Here is a 19,415-nt window from a genome sequence, read left to right on the forward strand (position 1 = left end):
AGCAGGCAATTCTTTGGCTCCGTTCATTTAGTGACCCAAAAGATCACTTAACAACCTCAACCGGAATGACATCAAATGACACCTTGTTTAATGACGGCTTTGGTCAATGACTGAAGATTCAGATCTTAATTGTGGTCGTAAGTGAAAGACTATTCTGTATCAAGTGATATGCAATAATTTTCCAAGGATTACTAAAATGAATAAACAAGAAAACAAGACCAGAAACTCAACTAAATTGACTAAAGCTGCTCTATATAAACTTGATGATATGGATTTGAGAGAATGCTTATCCAATTTGCTGATGATACAAAGTTAGGAGGATTGGTTAATAATTGGCAAGGTGGAGGGGGGACAATGAGCAGAAGGAAATATAATGAAATATAATACGTAGAAATATAAAATCATGCAACTATGTTAGAACAACAAAAGAAACATACAGAACGAGGATAATCTTCTCAAGGGTTGAACATGTGAGAAGGATTTAGTTGCACAGCAACACCTTGAAGAACATCAAGAGTATCACACAATTCAGATTGTGGAAAGTACTTATCCCACTCTATCCTGCCTTAGTCAGACTTCACAGAGTATTGTGTTCCTTTCTGCACACCCCTGTTTTAAAAGGGGCATTGATAACCTGGAGTAACTCCAAAGAAGGCCTACCATGATGACTAGAAATCTACAAGGAGGAGTTAAAAGACTAGGTATGTTTAGATTGCAGAAAAGAAGATTGAGAGGAGATAGCTTTCTTCAAACAATTGAAGGACTATCAAAATATAGAGGATTTGAGCTTATTCTCACTTCTAGAATGAATGGGATGAAACTTCAAGGAAATAGGTGCAGATTAGATATTAGGAAAAACTTCTTGATAGTCATATCTATCAATCAGTGGAATAGTTTAACTCACAGAATGTTTTCTTCACTGGATGTTTTCAAACAAAGGATGGATAGTCATTTATCAGGGATGATGTAGTGAATCCTGCACTAGTTTGGGATAGGTTGGACTTGATGACCTCTTGGGTCATTTCCAGTTTAATTGTTCAATGATTCAATGATTTGAAGGGGTGGGAAGTAGCAGAAAATGTATACTATGCTTATATTAAGTGGAACTAATTTTACTAGGTTGAAAGTTGTTAGAAGCTAAATCAAGTAGTATTTCTCCATAATAGCATTGTGTTAATATTTCAAGGTTGCTTCCAGATAACATTAATTGATGCTACCCTAGCAAAGCCAACTTTTTTCAACAAATTCACAATATTCAGCTGTTTGGAAATGACCATTTTTCTCCCTTTGTACATTTGTTTGATCATTTGTACATTTGTTTCAGAATATGCCAATTCTGGAGTGACAAATGCTTTCACATTGATGTCTACAAACCTTGCACACCTTCATTCCTGGCCCTCCTGAACACTTTCTTTTATTTCCTGTATATGAAGTACAGCAGCAGTTAGTTGAATCATTGTATTCCTTGAGTTGGAAAAGAAAGATTTAGGCCATCATCCAAAACATTGCTTAGTGCAGAAGTCAAAATTAAAGCAATAGCAGATTTATTTATAGAGATAGTTGTGACAGTATTCTTTTATCATCAGAAACTTTAGCTCAAGGAAGAAGAACTTGCAGCCTATGGGACTATTTTGCTTGTATGTCTTCTCCCATTTGACTCAACACAGCTAAAAAGCTTTTCATTGCTGTTCTGATTCTTCTTATATATGGTTCTGAGTACTGCCAAAGCATAGGAGAATATAGTATATTAGTTTTTTTCCTCAGAGATTTTTCTTGCCTTGTTATGTAGCCAATCCTTTATGTAGTTCAATAATCAATCCAGCTTTTGTTCGCTTAATGCATTTTTTTTAAAGGAAAGAAATGGATTTGAATTCATCTGCCAGGTTGGGATGGAGGGGACGACATATTATTATTTCATCACTTTAAAAAATGCTTTGAAATTTTGTGAAAATTCTCGTTCTCAAAGTAGCTCAATAACCTATTAAATGTTTTCTTTTTATCTTGCAGGCTAAGTGGTGGAATTTTTAACTGAACAGTTATAATCCAAAGAATGGGAATCTCGGATCGTCTCTCTTGCTCTCCACCTATGAAAGCCATGAAAAACACATAAACTCCTGTGCTTTTCCTTCCCAGTTGAGTCAGCCAGTATTAACAATGAGCATTGGCTATAATCGTAACTGCAGCTTTTATGAGAAACTAGATGCAAAATTGTTTCCTTCTTTCTACAGCATCCTGATGATTATCAGCATTCCTACTAATCTATTATCACTTTACATTTCCTACTGTCAAATCAAGAAAAAAAATGAGTTGGGCATTTATCTCTTCTGTTTATCATTATCCGACCTATTATACACAATGACACTACCATTATGGATTTATTATGCTCAAAACGGGGATGACTGGACCTTCTCCCTACAGCTTTGCAGGTTATCTGCTTTTCTTCAATACCTAAATTATTACACCAGCTCAGGATTTCTTACCTGCATCTCCCTGGATAGGTACTTAGCCATAGTTCATCCTTTGAGGTTCCAGACTTTGCGATCAAGAAGATTTGCCCTGCTGATGTCCTTTTTAGTTTGGGCTTTTGAAATAATGTCAAACTTCCAGATTTTATATAGAACTAACTTCTTCTATGAACTTTCAAATAAAACCATACATATTTCTTGCTATGACACATATCCTCTACAAAAATGGCAAGCTTACTTCAATTTTTACCGCATCTGTGTGGGGCATGCATTCCCATTAGCTGTCATGATCTTCTGCTACCTCAAAATATACCAGGCTGTGAAGCATAATCAAGCAACTCAAGACTGTGACAAAAAGAAAATCAATCATTTATTACTAGGCATCATCATAACCTTTTTTCTTTGCTTTACACCATATCACATCGTCCTATTTCTGCGCAGTATCTTGGAGCCAGGTAGCTGCAAATTTGTTAAGTATCTATTTGTACCGTATAGAATTACAACAGCCTTGACAAGCATAAATTGTATAGCCGACCCAATTCTTTACTGTTTTGTGAATGAAACTGGAAGAGCAGATATCTGGAACATACTCAAATGCAGTTTTTTTGTCAGCCAGACAGAAGCACAGCAATCCAGTGTTTCACAAAACAAAACCATAAAAGCTTCAGAATCTGCAGAATTCTTATAATCCAAGAGTAAGTGGCTTGCGGTCTTCCAAGTGTTGCTGATCTACACTGGGAGATATGATTCACCAACATGTGGAGTATCGAACGGTTTCTGTCCTCAATATATCTTTAATGTTGCATTCTGCCAAAATAAAATGCAAGGGAAGTTTTATTTGTCCTGACATCAACCAAGAGCCAGATCCATCTTCAGATCAACACAGGGACTGCTTATGAGGATTTGCCGCACATTTTTTTTAAATTATTGAGTTCTGCATTTTTTTTCCCCTTTGTTTTTCTGTCAGGAAGAAGGAATCTAAATACGAAGAAAGCCCCATTCCATCACCCATTTTGTTAGAAACCATTGTATAAATTGTAAACCCAGGCTATAGCTTTGGAATGGACTTATGGTTTGCATTTTTTTATGCTGTGAAACTAAATTATTTGGCTTTGAGAAAGGCTGGTTTAGATCTTGCGCTACATCATTGTGTTAAAAAAATTATGGAATTAAATTGAAAGATATTCCAGTATTCAACTATTTTGAGGCATAATTGGCTTTTCCAACAAAGGGACCTCCAGACATTGTGGACTACAATTTTGCCTATGCTTTCAAATTAAATTCCCTTCATTTCAATATTTTAATATTTTTTTAAAGAATGCCTTGTCAGGTATGTAGATTTCAATATGCAAAATGGCAATGAGCCATATCTGCCTCTCTAAAGACATGCTGGTAATGTCACTGAAGGATCAATTCCTAAATGCACAACTTTTTGAAAAACTTTTATATGTACATTTCAAACAACCATGCTATAGTACCCAAGGAGGGTAGCTCTATAATGCTGTCACAAGAGTGAGTGGAGAAGATAGGGACTGCTCACTAATCCTTACTTTCTGAGATCTATACATGCAAGAGCAACAGACAGCTAGAGGGAGGGGCAGAAAAATTGGGGGAGGGGGTACTTAGATTGCAAAAAATACAGTATATAATTATGTTCAAAAATTATAATTAATACATTCCCAGCTCCAGAAACTCTACAGCACTCAAATCCCTATGTTGTTCTAGATCAGCCAATTTTACCATTTTCTAGAAAAAATAGGAGTTATCTTTGTCAAAGAGGGCAAGTTGTTCTAAAGTAAGGGACCCTCACAAAAGTTGCTTGTTTTAGAATCCCCCTGTCACATTGCACCTCTTGATAGGTGGAGTCCTTCAGGAGGATTTCTATGTGCTCCTGGATTCGAATTTATGGGATAAGGTAAAGGTAAAGGTTCTCCTCGCACAAATGTGTATGTGTTAGGGGGCAATGCTCATCTCCGTTTCAAAGCCAAAGAGCCAGTGCTGTCCAAAGACATCTCCATGGTCATGTGACCAGCATGACTAAATGCTAAAGGTGCATGGAACACTGTTACTTTCCCACCAAAGGTGGTGCCTATTTTTCTACTTGCATTTTTACATGCTTTCAAACTGCTAGGTTGGCAGAAGCTGGGACAAATGACGGGAGCTCACTCCATTATACGGCCCTAGGGATTCAAATCTCCAAACCGGCGACCTTTCTGATCAACAAGCTCAACATCTTAATTACTGAGCCACCGTGTCCCATTTATGGAATTGGTGATCTCAGAGATACCCTGAGTCATATAAGTCATATAGATAATAGCCAGCACTTTGAGTAACATTTTGAAACATATCAGTAGCGAGTGCAAATTCGACTATCCAGTAAGAATACAGGGCTACTGTACAGACAAGAAGCTAGGATGAGGACAGAAACAAGATGAGAAATGCCTCTAGTACTGGCAGTAGAAGATTAGTAAATTGTTGGGTCTCAGTTCCTTCTCCCACAGAGTTATCACTCTGTACAATTAGTACACTGGTACTACTAAAACCATTTTCATCTTTCTCTCCTCCCTTCATGTCACCTGTAGCAAGATTCTCCAGCTTATTTCTCTTCCCTTGCAATAGCAGCTGCTTGCAGAAAAATGGACACTAATCACTGTTTTTAAAATCTGGCAAAGTTGCCATGGCCAAATATGAGTAGGACAGAGAGTGGGTGTCTGAGAAGGGTACCCAAAGGGGGGCAATTTTCAAGTTGCTCAAGTGATAAGTACCCAAGTACACAGGTTCCTCAAGTGACAAGTTGTTCAAATGGTGGCGTAGAAATGTTCCACACCAGTAATGTATCATTTCAACTATTTCTGAACTCAGTTCTACTGGTGTTTTGTAACCCAAAGTGATAGGAAGAACAGTAAATCTATCTACCAATCATCACTGATAAACCTCTGCCCCAAGTTATCTCATCTGAAAGATCGCTGTGGTGGATGAATCTCCCAGCTATTATCCAATCTGTTATTCTGTCAGCTGAGATATTCTTGGCCAAAGGTTAATCAGTCATCTAGCAGACTGCTAGATAGGTTTACCATTCTTTTTTGTCATTTGGACTAGGAGGACTGACCAGCAAACCTCTTGTCAATTTCATCCCAGTTCCCAGATATCTCAAATATTGGGAGAAATGCTGACAGAAAGTGGCTCTAACAGTAGGAGGTATCCCTTGGAGTATACAAAATTGTGTTAGAATAGGCAGAATGATTCTGCCTTTCTGCGTTGACACAAAGGGACAATCATGTGAAAGCAACTGTCATATTATCCATGTACAGAGAATGAAATTCTTGAATTATCCTGTGGCACATATAGGACCTAACCTGCCAGAGTTGCAAAACACAAGTGTGTCATGGTTCTGAATAATGGGCCCAATCAATTCCAGATTCTGAGGCGGTTGATTTTCTCAAAGATCCATTTTATTGGGTACCTGATATCGGCATGTTCAAATGTGAAACCAACTCTAAATATTTCCTGTGTTTTTTTATAATAAAAGGAATTGATATCACCCACACAACCCTAGTGTCACTCATCACGTTAACCAACCAGTAGCTGGCAGGCTGCTCAGCTACTCCCTCCGGCCGTTATACGCTCTCATTGAGGTGACCTTGATTTCCATGGGCCTCATCATTGTTGTGTCTGGCACCTGGGAAGAAATTATTCCACACCCCATAGTTCCCCCTCACCTCATATGTATGGCAACTAAAAAATGAAGAAAAAAAAACATGGCTTCACCTAAAGTCATTTTGAGAGTTGACAGAGTGTTTTCAAACATATAAATGGGTCAGAGTGTTTGGGACTCTCAGAACATTTTTTTGTAAAAAGACATCTGCAGGCCCTTTTCTAATGAAAAGTGAATCACATCTAGACTTTACATCGGAAGGATTTATCCTGAAAAAATAAGCAGACATGCCAACGGTCCAAGATGAAATGGCTGCCAAGGGCAGCCAGCAATGAATGGAATTGGGAGGGGGGATTATGCTTGCAGCAGAGTGCACTGTCCAACTGGAATGGAGCATTAGAGTTGTTTTGCAGAAGTGGAAATACCACTTTTGAAATAGAGCAACAAATGATGGGTGGAGCTGCCTTCCCAACAGGTCAGAGCAGGTTGATTACATTACTGTCTTTGACAATTGTTTAATGAGGAGTCCTTGACGCTTTGTGAGCTTCGAGATTTCATTACCTGACTGGGTAATATCATCAGTGCCTGTAAGTGCGGGGTTTGCTCCCTGTTTACATAGAGTAGCTTGCCCTGCCTGTATAATTTAATGAGTAATTAATTTAATTTAAATTAATGTAACTTAATGAACTTAGTATAATTAGTTTAATGGTTGGACGAGGCTTCTCTCTACCAAGATTAGGAGGATATTTGAATAACCCTAAGTCATTTAGAAAGGATAAAATAATCTAACTTTCAAGGTAGCAGCTTAGGTATGTACACGTATTTTTGATGTATAAAAAAGTAATGCTTTGGGAAATTTTGATTGATTCTAAGAAATTTTGGCTTCAAATTGGAGCAATGTTCTGAATTTTCCTCTTATGTTTCAGTAGAATACTTCTTTACATTTCTCATAATTAAAATAAAATTAAAACATTATATAAAATACAATGATAGATATCAACACAGATGGTTTGAAAGATGGAATAGACAAATTCAGAAAACATAAAACAATTCAAACCATTAGTAATTTACTTAGGATTAGAATAGAAATGGCTGAACTATCTCCTCAGGCAACATAGATATTCTGGGCTATTTATTTTTTTATTTATTCATTTATTTATTTACATTTTATTAATTTATTTAAAATTTAATATCACCTAAGATACTAAAATTCACACAAAACTATCCTTTGTTTCTCTTTATCCCAATTAAATCTATAAAACCCCATTCATTTAAAATGAGGAGAAATTTCCTTGCCCTCAGTTAAAATCCCTGTTAATAAAGTCCTGCTCAGGTCTGATAAATGTTTCTCTCTAAAGGAGCCCAAATCCTTGGTCAGGCAACACTGGGAGCTGTAAAGGAGCTAGAAATCAGTTTCAAAGAAACTGTAGATGAACTTTTCAGTCTGAATTCCACTATTTCCTTGGAATCTAAAAAGCTACGAGAGTTGATTTATAAATTGCACACTAGGATAGACAGGCATCTGAAAGTAATAGTTAGATTTTTACTTGGGTATGGCAGCTTGAAACTGGAACAAGTATTTAATTAATGTACACTTCTATAAAGCTCACTAAGTGCTTACAGGTAGTCCTTAGGTTATGACCACTCCTTCAGCAACTGTTCAAACTTATGACAGTGATGAACAAGAAGGGTTTATGACCAGTCCTCAAATTCCAGCTGTTGAAGCATCCCATGGTCATGTATTGATGCTTAGGTGCTTAGCAACTGGATGGTTGCAGCAACTCATGATCATGTGGTTATCATTTGTGACCTTCTCTGTGAGCTTCCTATGAGCAAAGGCAATGGGAAAGCCAGCAGAAGTCACTTCAGGGAGTTGCTCTGTTGCTTTTTCTTCCAAAGAATTTCTGGGTGGCAGGGCGAATGTGGAACCTGGGTACCCTGCCCACATTTATGCTGGGAGAAAGCATCCCATCTGCCCTCATTTGGAAGCTGACAGAAAGTCGCAAGTAACAGTCATGTAAGTCCTCACTTAACCACCCACAAATCCTGCGAGTACCATAACTGGTACAGTTATGTGGCATCACACTATTAAGCAAAGGTTACCTATACAATTCCCACAGCAAAGCTTGAGAATCACCAAACCTGATTAAGGAAGGGACGAAGGAAAGAAAGTCTATGTTCTTGTGGTTACTGGTAGTCTTCGTTTATTTATGTTGTAACCATTTGCAGTTAAAGATGAAAAACTAACCTTGTAACCAAACCTCATATTTACAACTTTGCAAGCTTGTAAACAAAGGAAAACCAAAATAAGATCATAGTGCCACTCATGGTTCCAATTAACAATAACTTAATGACTGAGTTATTGGCCGAAATTGTGGTTGATAAATAGCAATAGCACTTAGACTTCACAGAGTTTTACAGCCTTCTCTAAGTGGTTTACAGAGTCAGCATATTGCATATCCTCATTTTATCTACCTTGGAAGGATGGAAGGCTGAATCAACCTTCAGCCGGTGAGACTCAAACTCCTGAACTGCTAGTAACCGGCAGTCAGCAGAAGTAGCCTGCAGAACTGCATTCTAACCAGAGGTGGGTTGCTCCTGATTCGGGCTGGATTGGGTGAACCAGTAGTGACGGCAGTGAGAGACTCTGCCTACCCACTCGAATGCTTCTGCGCATGCGTGAGCACAAGTGAAACGGTAGCGCTGGGATTTGCAACCCATCTCTGATTCTAACCACTGCACTACCATGGCTCCTGAGGACTATCTCTATTTGCACAGAGGATTTACTTCATTAGTATTTTTATGCCTATTATTGTTACAGCCTGTGAGAACTACTTTGAAACAGGAAGAACAAACTCTAAATTTCTTCTAGATGAAGAAAAAAAATTGCTTCCTTTGATCTGATTGAAATGAAACCAGTTTTATTTGCACTGCAGAAAAGGTTTCTCTAACCTTTGTAGAAAGTCTCAAAATGTTATTGTTTCCCATGCACTCAACCTCTATAATGTCACGTTAAAAAAAATTAATCTCATCGTATTACTATGCTTCAGATATTTTAAGTTGATTGACAACTCATGAAGGAAGTTTACCTGGAAAGGACAATCTCTAGTTTTTCTTTATTCGAAATTATATCTGTCATATGACAGAACAAATAACTCGTTTGATTTTCAGCTTTAGTATCCAATAAACAATTTTACTTCTATTGCTTTACAAATTCAAGTATGCCAAATATATATGACAATACATACATATGGGATTCATCACGCATCCGAAAGCTTGGAAGACTAAACGACTGGTCCTGATGATTAATCCCGGATTGGATGCTGCTATGTTATAGTTGCCTGTTTTATTATTTTCTTTGTTCAGTCAAGACAGGAAACCAAAAGCGTTGATAAGACTTAAATATGGCAATTATTCATTTAGTGGGACTGACTGACTCTCCTTTTTCAAGACCAGGTGTACTGGAGAGGATGATTTGCAGACTTCTGATAACGTTTTGGAACATTGATGGCTAAGGCAGAGCCAATAGAGAATTAACTTTTACTTCATGAAAGATGCTGGCAGGAAAACTTTAAAATGTTGCTAAGTGTGTTCTCATCTTAAATAACATTTCTGGGATAGTAGGCTGATTAAAAGGTAATAAAATCCATTTTCAGTTTTGAAGCCTTGGAAGGCATTCAACAGAACATAAATCTGTCTGTTGGCAGTGAAGAAATTGTCCTAGGGAAATTACAGATGCTTTCCTAGAATGCCGATGTCAAGACTGTTCAGAGAGATACAGAGAACAATTTGTTGTGTCAGAAGTAAATAATTAACTTGCAGGGAATGGCCTCTTTTGTATTGAAAGTGTAAGGAACCATAATTCTTTGCCTTGTCGGGGAACGAGGATTAATTAATACGAACATTTTTCTGTTGCACAATTTGGTCAGTTTGTTTTACTTTAACAGCTTGCCCCTTATCAGAGTGCATGTCAAGAATATGTGATTTAGCCGGAGTTTCTCCATAGGCCTTAATGAAATTGGTAGGTCTGTCTTTGTAATTTTGTAACACTTCCAAGTACTAGTAGAACGGATTCCTGTTCCTGTTCCAGTTCCTAAAAATTTGGAGAGATGCTGCCAAGGTGGGTTTTTTCCTTTTATTATTATCTACTTGTATGGAATTGGTATGAGGCAGTTTTCTTGCAGCAATAAGAAGAAAAGAATACAGTATTATCACTTATTCCCAGAGTGTGTGTGCCTAAGGATTTGGTATGCTAGAATAGTTAAATTTTAGATTAGGTTAAGAAACACTAATCCATATACTGTTTTCACAATAGCCAAATTAATATTTTGGTGTGTGTGTGTGTGTGTTTGTGTGTGTGTGTGTGTGTGTGTGTATGAGAGATAAGTTTCAAAAAACTAATTGTCTAACTTATCTTGATTCAACGCTTTAAGATTTCTATTAAAGATATCCATATATAGGAGCAATAGTTTTTAAAATAAATGACCATTCATATATCATCAGCAGAAGCAATGTTAAGTCATGTCGAGATACAAGATTGTGGTCTATAGATAGGAGAGGTGACTGACCAGCTTAAAGACCCTGGATTTGCCAGCAGAGAAGGTCAACTGTCTGTACTCCAGCAGTTTGAACCCTAGCTCCATCACTCACCTCAGCTTCTGCCAACCTAAAAATAAGACCTATACCAAAAATAAGCCCTAGCATGTTTTTCCATATGCGCCTAATAAGCCCTCCCCCCACAAAACCCCTATTTAAGAGATTGTTCTGACAGCCACTGCCCAATCCGTCTGGTTGTTTGTGGTGCGGCCGTGAAATGGGAGATGGAGCTACCCCATGTGCCCAGCATTAGCTTACCTCAGTGCCCCTGCAGCCAGGCTAGCCATGCCCCAATAACTGCCTGGCAGTGGCAGCACCAGCAGTCATGTGCAGCAGGAGCTGTGACCACTGGCCCATGCTTTGTTTCTTGTGGCCGCAATGGAGTAGGCGGCCAAGTGGCGCACTGTTGCCACAGCTGTGAGGCAAAACAGATGTCGGGACATAGTTGGCCTGGCTATGGGAGCCCTGATGTAAGCCAGTGGGTGGTGGGTGGGGATGATCCACCAACCCCCCCCCCCTCCACCCTTGTCTCATGGCTGCAGCACCAGTGTGTTGCTCAGCTTCCTGCTCCATTGGTGCTGCAAGCAAGCAGAAGAAGTGGACTGGTGGCCACACAGGGTCCTGCTGGATGGGGTTGCTGGAGCCACTGCCAAGAGCAAAGGCAGATATCAGGGCCCTGATGTCTTGGTTGTGGGGCTCTGAGTTAAGCTGGTGTGGGGCTCCACCCCTCTGCCTCATGGCAGCAGCACTGGCGTGCGGCGCATCCTCCTATCTTGCTGCAAGCAAGCAGACCAATTGGGTGTCATGTACAGGGGGGGAATAAGACACCCCCCCCATCAAAGAAAATAAGCTCTACTGCTTATTTTGGGCCCAAAAAGAAAATAAGCCCCAATATTATTTTGGGGGAAACATGGGTAGCAATTTGAAAGCATGCAAATACAAATAGATAAATAGGTACCACTTCCATGGGACTAATGGTGGAAGCTAGAAACCAACTGGCACCTGACCAGCCCAAATGCAAGACTGAAAACCAGCAAAGAAAAAAAAACTTGGATAATGCTGACTTTCCCGCAGAATACCATTAGCTGCCGGAGCTCATTTACCCCCTGTGGTGCACCCTGGATAGCGTGCGAGCATAAAATGAACGAACTAGCAATCTTAGGCAGCCAAACTACTACTTTGTAATAATATTGTGGACTCTTGGCTTTCACATACCAATGCCGTATGCTAAATAAATAAATAAATGTGATAGATACAGAGTAGCATAAAATTGTGTTTATTAATTAGACATGTATATTTCAAAGTTCTATAATTTACAATTCATAAATGTCAAATCTATTAATGTTTTATCCAAATATCACAAACAACACATAGTAACATAAAAACAGCACAAATTAGAGTTCAAAATAAATTATTATAATTTGCAATTCACAAAAAATCCAAATCTCTTAATTATTCATTTAAGGTAGTCATAAATAACTTCAGATAAATGCCTGCACAACTGAAACAACAAACACATACATTAAATTAATGTCTAAATTGCCCTGGAAAAACTTGACTTCCATTCGTTAAACACAGCATCACTCTCCTACATTTAGCTCAGTTCAATTCAGAATAAATAAGCTGTTGTTATATGGCTCCCAGGTTATGTTCATGATCTACCTGGGTTTTCCAAGTATGTGTGACTAGAGAAGACAGGACAAACAGCCCTGGTCAACAGCCAGGAAATAATTAGAGAGGCACACAAATCATTTTCAACTGAACACTCGTACTTTGCAGGTTCTTTGTAGACCCACTGAATTTAAAGTAACAGCAACACTTTACTGGTTACATTGCACACTTGCTGTTTCTCTCACAGAACACACTCATTCAAGGTTGAAAGGTGGGTCCTTGATGCTCTCTGAGCTTGGTTGTTTTCTTGCAGATGTTTCATTACCAAAAGTAGGTAAAATCACCAGCACTGATTATGCTACTTAGTTTGGGTAACAAATAGCAAAGCTCAGAGAGCATCAAGGAGCTCTCCATACTGAGAAAGAATGGGGGACAGAGAGCACTTATATACAATACAATAGCAGAGTTGGAAAGGACCTTGGAGGTCTTCTAGTCCAACCCCCTGCGTAGGCAGGAAACCCTATACCATTCCAGACATATGGCTATCCCACATCTTCTTAAAGACTTCCAGTGTTGGGGCATTCACAACTTCTGGAGGCAAGCTGTTCCACTTATTAATTGTTCTGTCAGGACATTTCTCCTCAGTTCTAAGTTGCTTCTCTCCTTGATCAGTTTCCACCCATTGCTTCTTGTTCTACCTTCAGGTGCCTTGGAGAATAGCTTGACTCCCTCTTCTTTGTGGCAACCCCTGAGATATTGGAACACTGCTATCATGTCTCCCCTACTCCTTCTTTTCATTAAACTAGACATACCCAGTTCCTGCAACCGTTCTTCATATGTTTTAGTCTCCAGTCCCCTAATCATCTTTGTTGCTCTTCTCTGCACTCTTTCTAGAGTCTCCACATCTTTTCTACATCGTGTCAACCAAAACTGAATGCAGTATTCCAAGTGTGGCCTTATCAAGGCATTATAAAGTGGTATTAACACTTCACGTGATCTTGATTCTATCCCTCTGTTTATGCAGCCTAGAACTGTGTTGGCTTTTTTGGCAGCCGCTGAACACTGCTGGCTCATATTTAAATGGTTGTTCTCTAGGACTCCAAGATCCCTCTCACAGTTACTACTATTGAGCAAGGTACCACCTATACTGTACCTGTGCATTTCGTTATTCTTGCCTAAATGTAGAACCTTACTCTTTTCACCATTGAATTTCATTTTATTAGATAGTGCTCGATGTTCAAGTTTGTCAAGATCCTTCTGTATCTTAAGCCTATCCTCTGAAGTGTTGGCTATTCCTGCCAGCTTGGTGTCATCTGCAAATTTGTTGAGTTCCCCATTTATTCCCTCATCCAAATAATTGATGAAGATGTTGAAGAGTACTGGGCCTAAAACAGAGCCTTGGGGTACTCCACTGCTTCACAGTGCTTTACAGCCCCCTCTAAGCAGTTTACAGAGTCAGCATATTGGCCCCAACAATGTGGGTCCTCATTTTACTGACCTTAGAAGGATGGAAGGCTGAGTCCATCTTCAGCCGGTGAGAATCGAACTACTGGCAGTCGGTAGAATTAGCCTGCAATACTGCATTCTAATCACTGGGTCATCACAGCATAGATAGATGATAGATAGATAGATAGATAGATAGATAGATAGATAGATAGATAGATAGATAGATAGATAGATAGATAGATAGATAGATAGATTTTAATTTGTGATTTTTTAAAAATTAATTGATGTAATTCTGTAATATTAATATAAGCTTGATATCCCAGAAATAACAATGCTAAAAGCCAGTCTATTTTTTAAAGAAAACTGAACATTTAAATTTAGTGATCATAGCAACATGAATTAAACATAGTATTTTTATTTTATATTTATTTATCATACTTATAAGTAATACTTATATAATATATATATATATATATATATATATATATATATATATATATATATATATATATATATATATATATATATATATATATATATATATATATATATATATATTACTACTAACTAATATACCAAGTGACTCTGAATCTGTACTATATCACTTGTATCTCCATAAACTCTCTTCTCCGTTTGTTTTTCTGCAATGTAGCTCAGGAAGCTTTTAAGCACTTCTTTCACTAGAGGGCAGCTTAATATTTGACTATAACATGAGATTATGAAAATATTACTACGGAAAATGGAATGGCATAGTCTCTTGATTGCAGTAGTTAAACTATATTTTCCTGAAGAGGTATGTCCATAAGGCCTCAAATATACTTAAAGAAATAAACAAACATTAACTTTTATGAATCCACATTAGAGTAAAAGAGGCATGTAGATCTTAGATCTTCAGCAAACTGTCATTTATATTTTAATGCATTGTTATTATAGTTCAATTTCATGGATATGAAGTGATGCTCTGAAGACTTTCTGTCTTGATTGACAAAGGAACAGAGCTAATTTAATTCTTATACATCTTGATAGGAGGATAGAATGGGGGATCACCATACTGCTCAAATACCAAGAACAAAAAGTCTTGTGTCAACACTGTAAAAATAACAACAGTTTGTATCATTCTATTATTCCCAGAATTCCTGATGGAGTGACTTACATGGCTGGAAGCAGACTTCCAGACTGCACTTTGACCAAGTATTTATTTATTTGGCTTCTGTAAAGATTACAACAAACTCAGGGGACAAAATGTAAACATACAAACAAATAGGACAGGTAGACTCGAACAGATAGTGAGGACTGAAGAAAGAAAAATTGCAACCAGCCTGACTTTCATAAAAGACCTATATATTGCACAGGTCAGAATGAGGGCTGGGAAAATATCTACCCCTCACATCCTCATCATAAACTTTTAAACTCCTCCTCTTGGGATGCCGCTATAGGATTTTGCATGCCAAAATAACTAGACACAGAAATAATTTCTTCCCCTGTGCCATCACATCAATTTCTTCCCTGTGAACACGTAATTCTCACAGTACTGTGGCTGTACTATTATTATGTTTCCTTCTTATTATGTTCTTTCCTCCCCCCCCCCCAATTCTTTTATTAGTATTAGGATGGTGATCACTCTTCCTTTGCAGGTACAATGACAGTGTACAAGTCCTTGTGTTTCTAATCACATTTGGCCAAATAAAGTATTCTATTATTTATTGTCACAGGTAACCTTCCATTGTTGTGACTGCATGTCTTGCATCCTTTGGAAATCCCAGCTCTGATCACACCAAGAATTTCTACTAACATATACAATGCAAAAATTGCCCTAGATATCTTTAATGTAGGGATAAACACCCATTCTGTAGCAAAAGATTGAATGTGAGGAAAAGATATGACAGGGATGCATCAATGGAATTAGCCTGAAATAGTTCTTTCTTTGGAAATGGAGGGCTGGTTGTTGGTTTTGTGTGTGTGTGTGTGTCTCAAAATCAACTGGTGGGTTAAACTATTTTAACTTTTAATTACTATCAAGATTTATATCTTAGAATAACAGACTTGAAAGCCATCTAGTCCAACTCCCTACTCAAGGAGGAGACCCTATACCATTTCTAACAAGTGACTGTCCAGTCTCTTCTTGAAAGTCTCCAGTGATGGAGCGCCTACAACTTCTGAAGGGAAGCTGTTCCATTGGTTGATTGTTCTCACTGTCAGAAAATTTATCCTTATTTCTAGGTTGAATCTCTCTGATTAATTCCCATTCATTTTTTTCCTTTTCTGGCCTTCGGGTGCTTTGGAAAATAGGTTGTCCCTCTCCTCTCTGTGACGTTGTATTTGAGAATACAATGAAAACTTATTCCAGCAACTTGCCACTTACCGTAATTTCAGAAGCACACACACGTGGGAGTATAGGGTCACATACAGCCCGAGGGATGGTCACCCTTCCTCCATCGTCTTAATGTTCCTTTATTTAGACTTCCAGTTTTATAATAATGTGTAAGTAGTCATTCATTTCAAATCCCTTTTAAGATGTGATTCCTCAAATGATAATTATGAAGCTTGATTAAAGGAAAAAATGGTTAGCACTACCAACCAGCCAAAAGGTAGAAAATATGCCTGCTTAATATTCCATGCCATGCTCCTTAGAAGGAAATATAACCTTGTGACCACTCAGCCTAGCAATGCAAATCCAATTAATGTTAAGCAGAATAAATTAAAACATTTTTTACCAGAGAGCAGCTTAGCATCATGCTAGGAAAGGTATTATATTATTTGTCAGCCTAATTAGACCTCATACTTCTAACAGGCATAAGATCCATAAATGGGACCTTTGACATATAACATTGATCTAGGGTTTAGATAAGTCTCTTTCAAAGTTCAAACCATGCAGAGTTTTTCTCTGCTTAGAAGTGCAAGATTTAGAAAAGTAATTACAGCTAGCCCCTGATCATATTGATTTAATAGAGCATATAAAAACACATTTTAGTACCATGAGATAGGATATCTATCATGGAAGAGATATAGACACACCAGTCAAGAAACTAAGCAGAAACTATTTTATTTTCCTTAAACAAGAAGACTAAAGCAGCAGGAAATCATTGCATCTACCTGCATATATAATAAACATCATTGCCACATACTGGTTAAAGTATGTAATTTCATTATTCAGGTAGTAATTTTTCAAAGCCCTTTAGTATCACAAGATGTCTGGCTTAAATCTGGCACCTTTAAGCAAAAAAATATTCCATTTAGGATAGATATACTGTATATCCTGCCAACTTTCGGAAGGAAGGAAGGAAGGAAGGAAGGAAGGAAGGAAGGAAGGAAGGAAGGAAGGAAGGAAGGAAGGAAGGAAGTTAATAACATATAGAGCAGTTTAATGCTTAATGACTAAAGATTCAGTTCTATTGTTTAAGTGGACAATTCCAGTGAGAATTTTTTTAAAATACAGCTGCCAGATCTCTTCTGCACAAACTGCTGTGGACTATATACAGTACAGATACTAATATATCACCTGCACCGGCTCTAATTTAACACTTGCACAGAAGTTCTGTTCACCACTCAGGAGTAGGCATAGTTAATAATAAAGTTAGAAGATAGGCCAAATCCTCTGATTTTACTCCCACTATTATGTGTATCTGTTTAGCTTTTTCCGTGACCACATTATTCACACAACTCTGTTTTTCAGGAAGATTCTCTGTTCATATACTTTTTTTACAGTTTCCACATTGTATATCTTCTACTTTTAAGCTACTAATAACTTTACTGCAGATTTGAAGTATATTCCTATATTATTTGTCTTCTGGAAAAAAGAAATTGATGATATTTAATGTTTTCCACAATACTATATGTCGCATTTGTGGTATTCCACTAGGTTGGAAATCATTAGATAAGAAACTGGTGTTTAGTCATAATAAAACTAGGCAGCATGATACCAGTATGATGGCATCTAGAATGGCTTGATAACAATTAGGAAATGAGTCCACTGTATAGCTTTTGAATTAAAGCTCAGTATTAGTTTCTAATTTTCGTGTTCTTTAATAATTAAATCCGTCTACAAATTAGTTAATAGTGTCAGTTATTCTATATTATGGAATCCATTTCTGGATTCCATTTTATGGAATCAAATAAAACATTCTTTGAATTTGGAGGCAGATATCAGATTTATGCTGATGAGTAACTGGGAATGATGAGATTAAAAACTATGCGGAATAGACAATGGACTCATTTGAATATCTGTGGAGTTGCAAATATTGATTTTCATCAGCATTCTTGGGCTATTTTTCAAAAACCTTATGTAGTCTCTGTCAAGACCATTAAATCTAGACTGATCTCCAAAGTAGTTCTTATGGATATCTGCATGGTTCACAAACTGGACATGAGCAACCGTGTGAGGGAGCAGCAAAAAAAAGCAAATAAGGTCATTATCTGCCTCAACAGAAATACAGTGTAAACATCAAATATCATTTGTATCTACTCTACAGCGGGTAGATCATGCCTAGTATACCACAACTGGTTTTGGACACCACATTTGGAAACAATATTGACATACTGAAATGTTAACCAAGATAATAAGAGAGCTGGAAGAAAAAAATTATCAGAAACTCTTGGAGCTATTAGATATGTTTAATATCTGATGGCTCCAAGAATATGGACTTATTATAGCTCTCTTCAAGTAATGCAAGGGTAGTCATGTAGGCAGATCTCAAAGTTATTTCAGAACAGACAACATGAAATTATAAGAAATAGAGGAAGACATCCTAATAGTAAGAAATGTTCAGCTACAGAACAGTCTACCTCAGGCAAGGGGGCTTCTCCTTTGTTCAATGATTTTAAACAGAAATCTGATAATCAAGATTACACTAAAGGGAGGTGTGATGGCAAAAAATGTAGGAACCTCTGATCTAAGGATTTCATGAACACTGCTGCACTTGAAAGCACCACTTTTTGACTCCTGACCTAGGAAGAACTTAGGGAAGGGCAGGCCTACTCTTCTTCAAATTCTTTTAATTTAAACATCCTAATTCCACAAGGCTTTAGGGGGAGTCCCAGGGGTGAAATTCAGCAGGTTCTGGAGAACCAGTAGCGGAAATTTTGAGTAGTTCGGAGAACTGGCAAATACCACCTCTGGCTGGCCCCAGAATGGGGTGGGAATGGAGATTTTGCAGTATTCTTTCTCTGCCATGCCCACCAAGCCACGCCCACAGAACCAGTAGTTTAAAAAATGAATTTCACTACTCAGCAGTCCTATCTCACCAATTACTTTCTGGTCTTGTAAGGACAAATGGGTTTAATTCTGAACAAATTTTAAAGATTTTAAAACCAAAAATTATTTAACTGAACTGCAATGGGCAGAATTTCTGGAAGGAGGTAACCAAGTATTGAGCTTTATCCTAAATTTACCCTGCTAAATATGAAGCTTAGTGACCTGGAATTACAGGAGTAGAGTAGCAAAATCACATCGTCTGACATTGTGCTCTTTTGGGAATCTCTGAGCTTTAAGTCTATTTTTAAATCTTATGTGAATAGGTCAACAAAAGAGCATATTTGACTATAAGTGTTGGGAGACAAAGAAATGTACCAACTGCAATTGCAGAAGCTAAACTGCTCACATAAATAATTCTCCTCAATAGCTTTTACTGGTAATGAAAAAAGTG

The 19,415-nt window shown here is 37.7% G+C and overlaps 1 protein-coding gene and 1 long non-coding RNA gene across 2 annotated transcripts in view; both read left to right on the top strand.

The window, feature by feature from the left end:
• Positions 1-2,016: 2,016 nt before the first annotated feature.
• GPR65 (G protein-coupled receptor 65) lies at positions 2,017-3,760 on the top strand. The gene has a single exon (XM_014064190.2). The coding sequence runs from the start codon at positions 2,155-2,157 to the stop codon at positions 3,151-3,153; it is 999 nt and encodes a 332-aa protein (XP_013919665.2). The 5' UTR covers positions 2,017-2,154; the 3' UTR covers positions 3,154-3,760.
• Positions 3,761-10,002: 6,242 nt separating this feature from the next.
• Positions 10,003-19,415, top strand: part of LOC148049740 (uncharacterized) — an 84,089-nt gene continuing 74,676 nt past the window's right edge. The window contains exon 1 of the long non-coding RNA XR_015697986.1: positions 10,003-10,240. This is a non-coding gene — a long non-coding RNA (uncharacterized LOC148049740). The remainder of the gene's footprint in view (positions 10,241-19,415) is intronic.

The sequence above is a fragment of the Thamnophis sirtalis genome, unplaced genomic scaffold (genome assembly GCF_051295495.1).
Source record: "Thamnophis sirtalis isolate CommonGarterSnake01/CBP01778 unplaced genomic scaffold, rThaSir2_p1.2 scaffold_1, whole genome shotgun sequence".
Lineage (NCBI taxonomy): Eukaryota > Metazoa > Chordata > Lepidosauria > Squamata > Natricidae > Thamnophis > Thamnophis sirtalis.

Bases quoted from the DNA above. Each gene is read 5' to 3' on its own strand.
- GPR65 (XM_014064190.2), top strand. From the start codon at position 2,155: ATGAGCATTGGCTATAATCGTAACTGCAGCTTTTATGAGAAACTAGAT.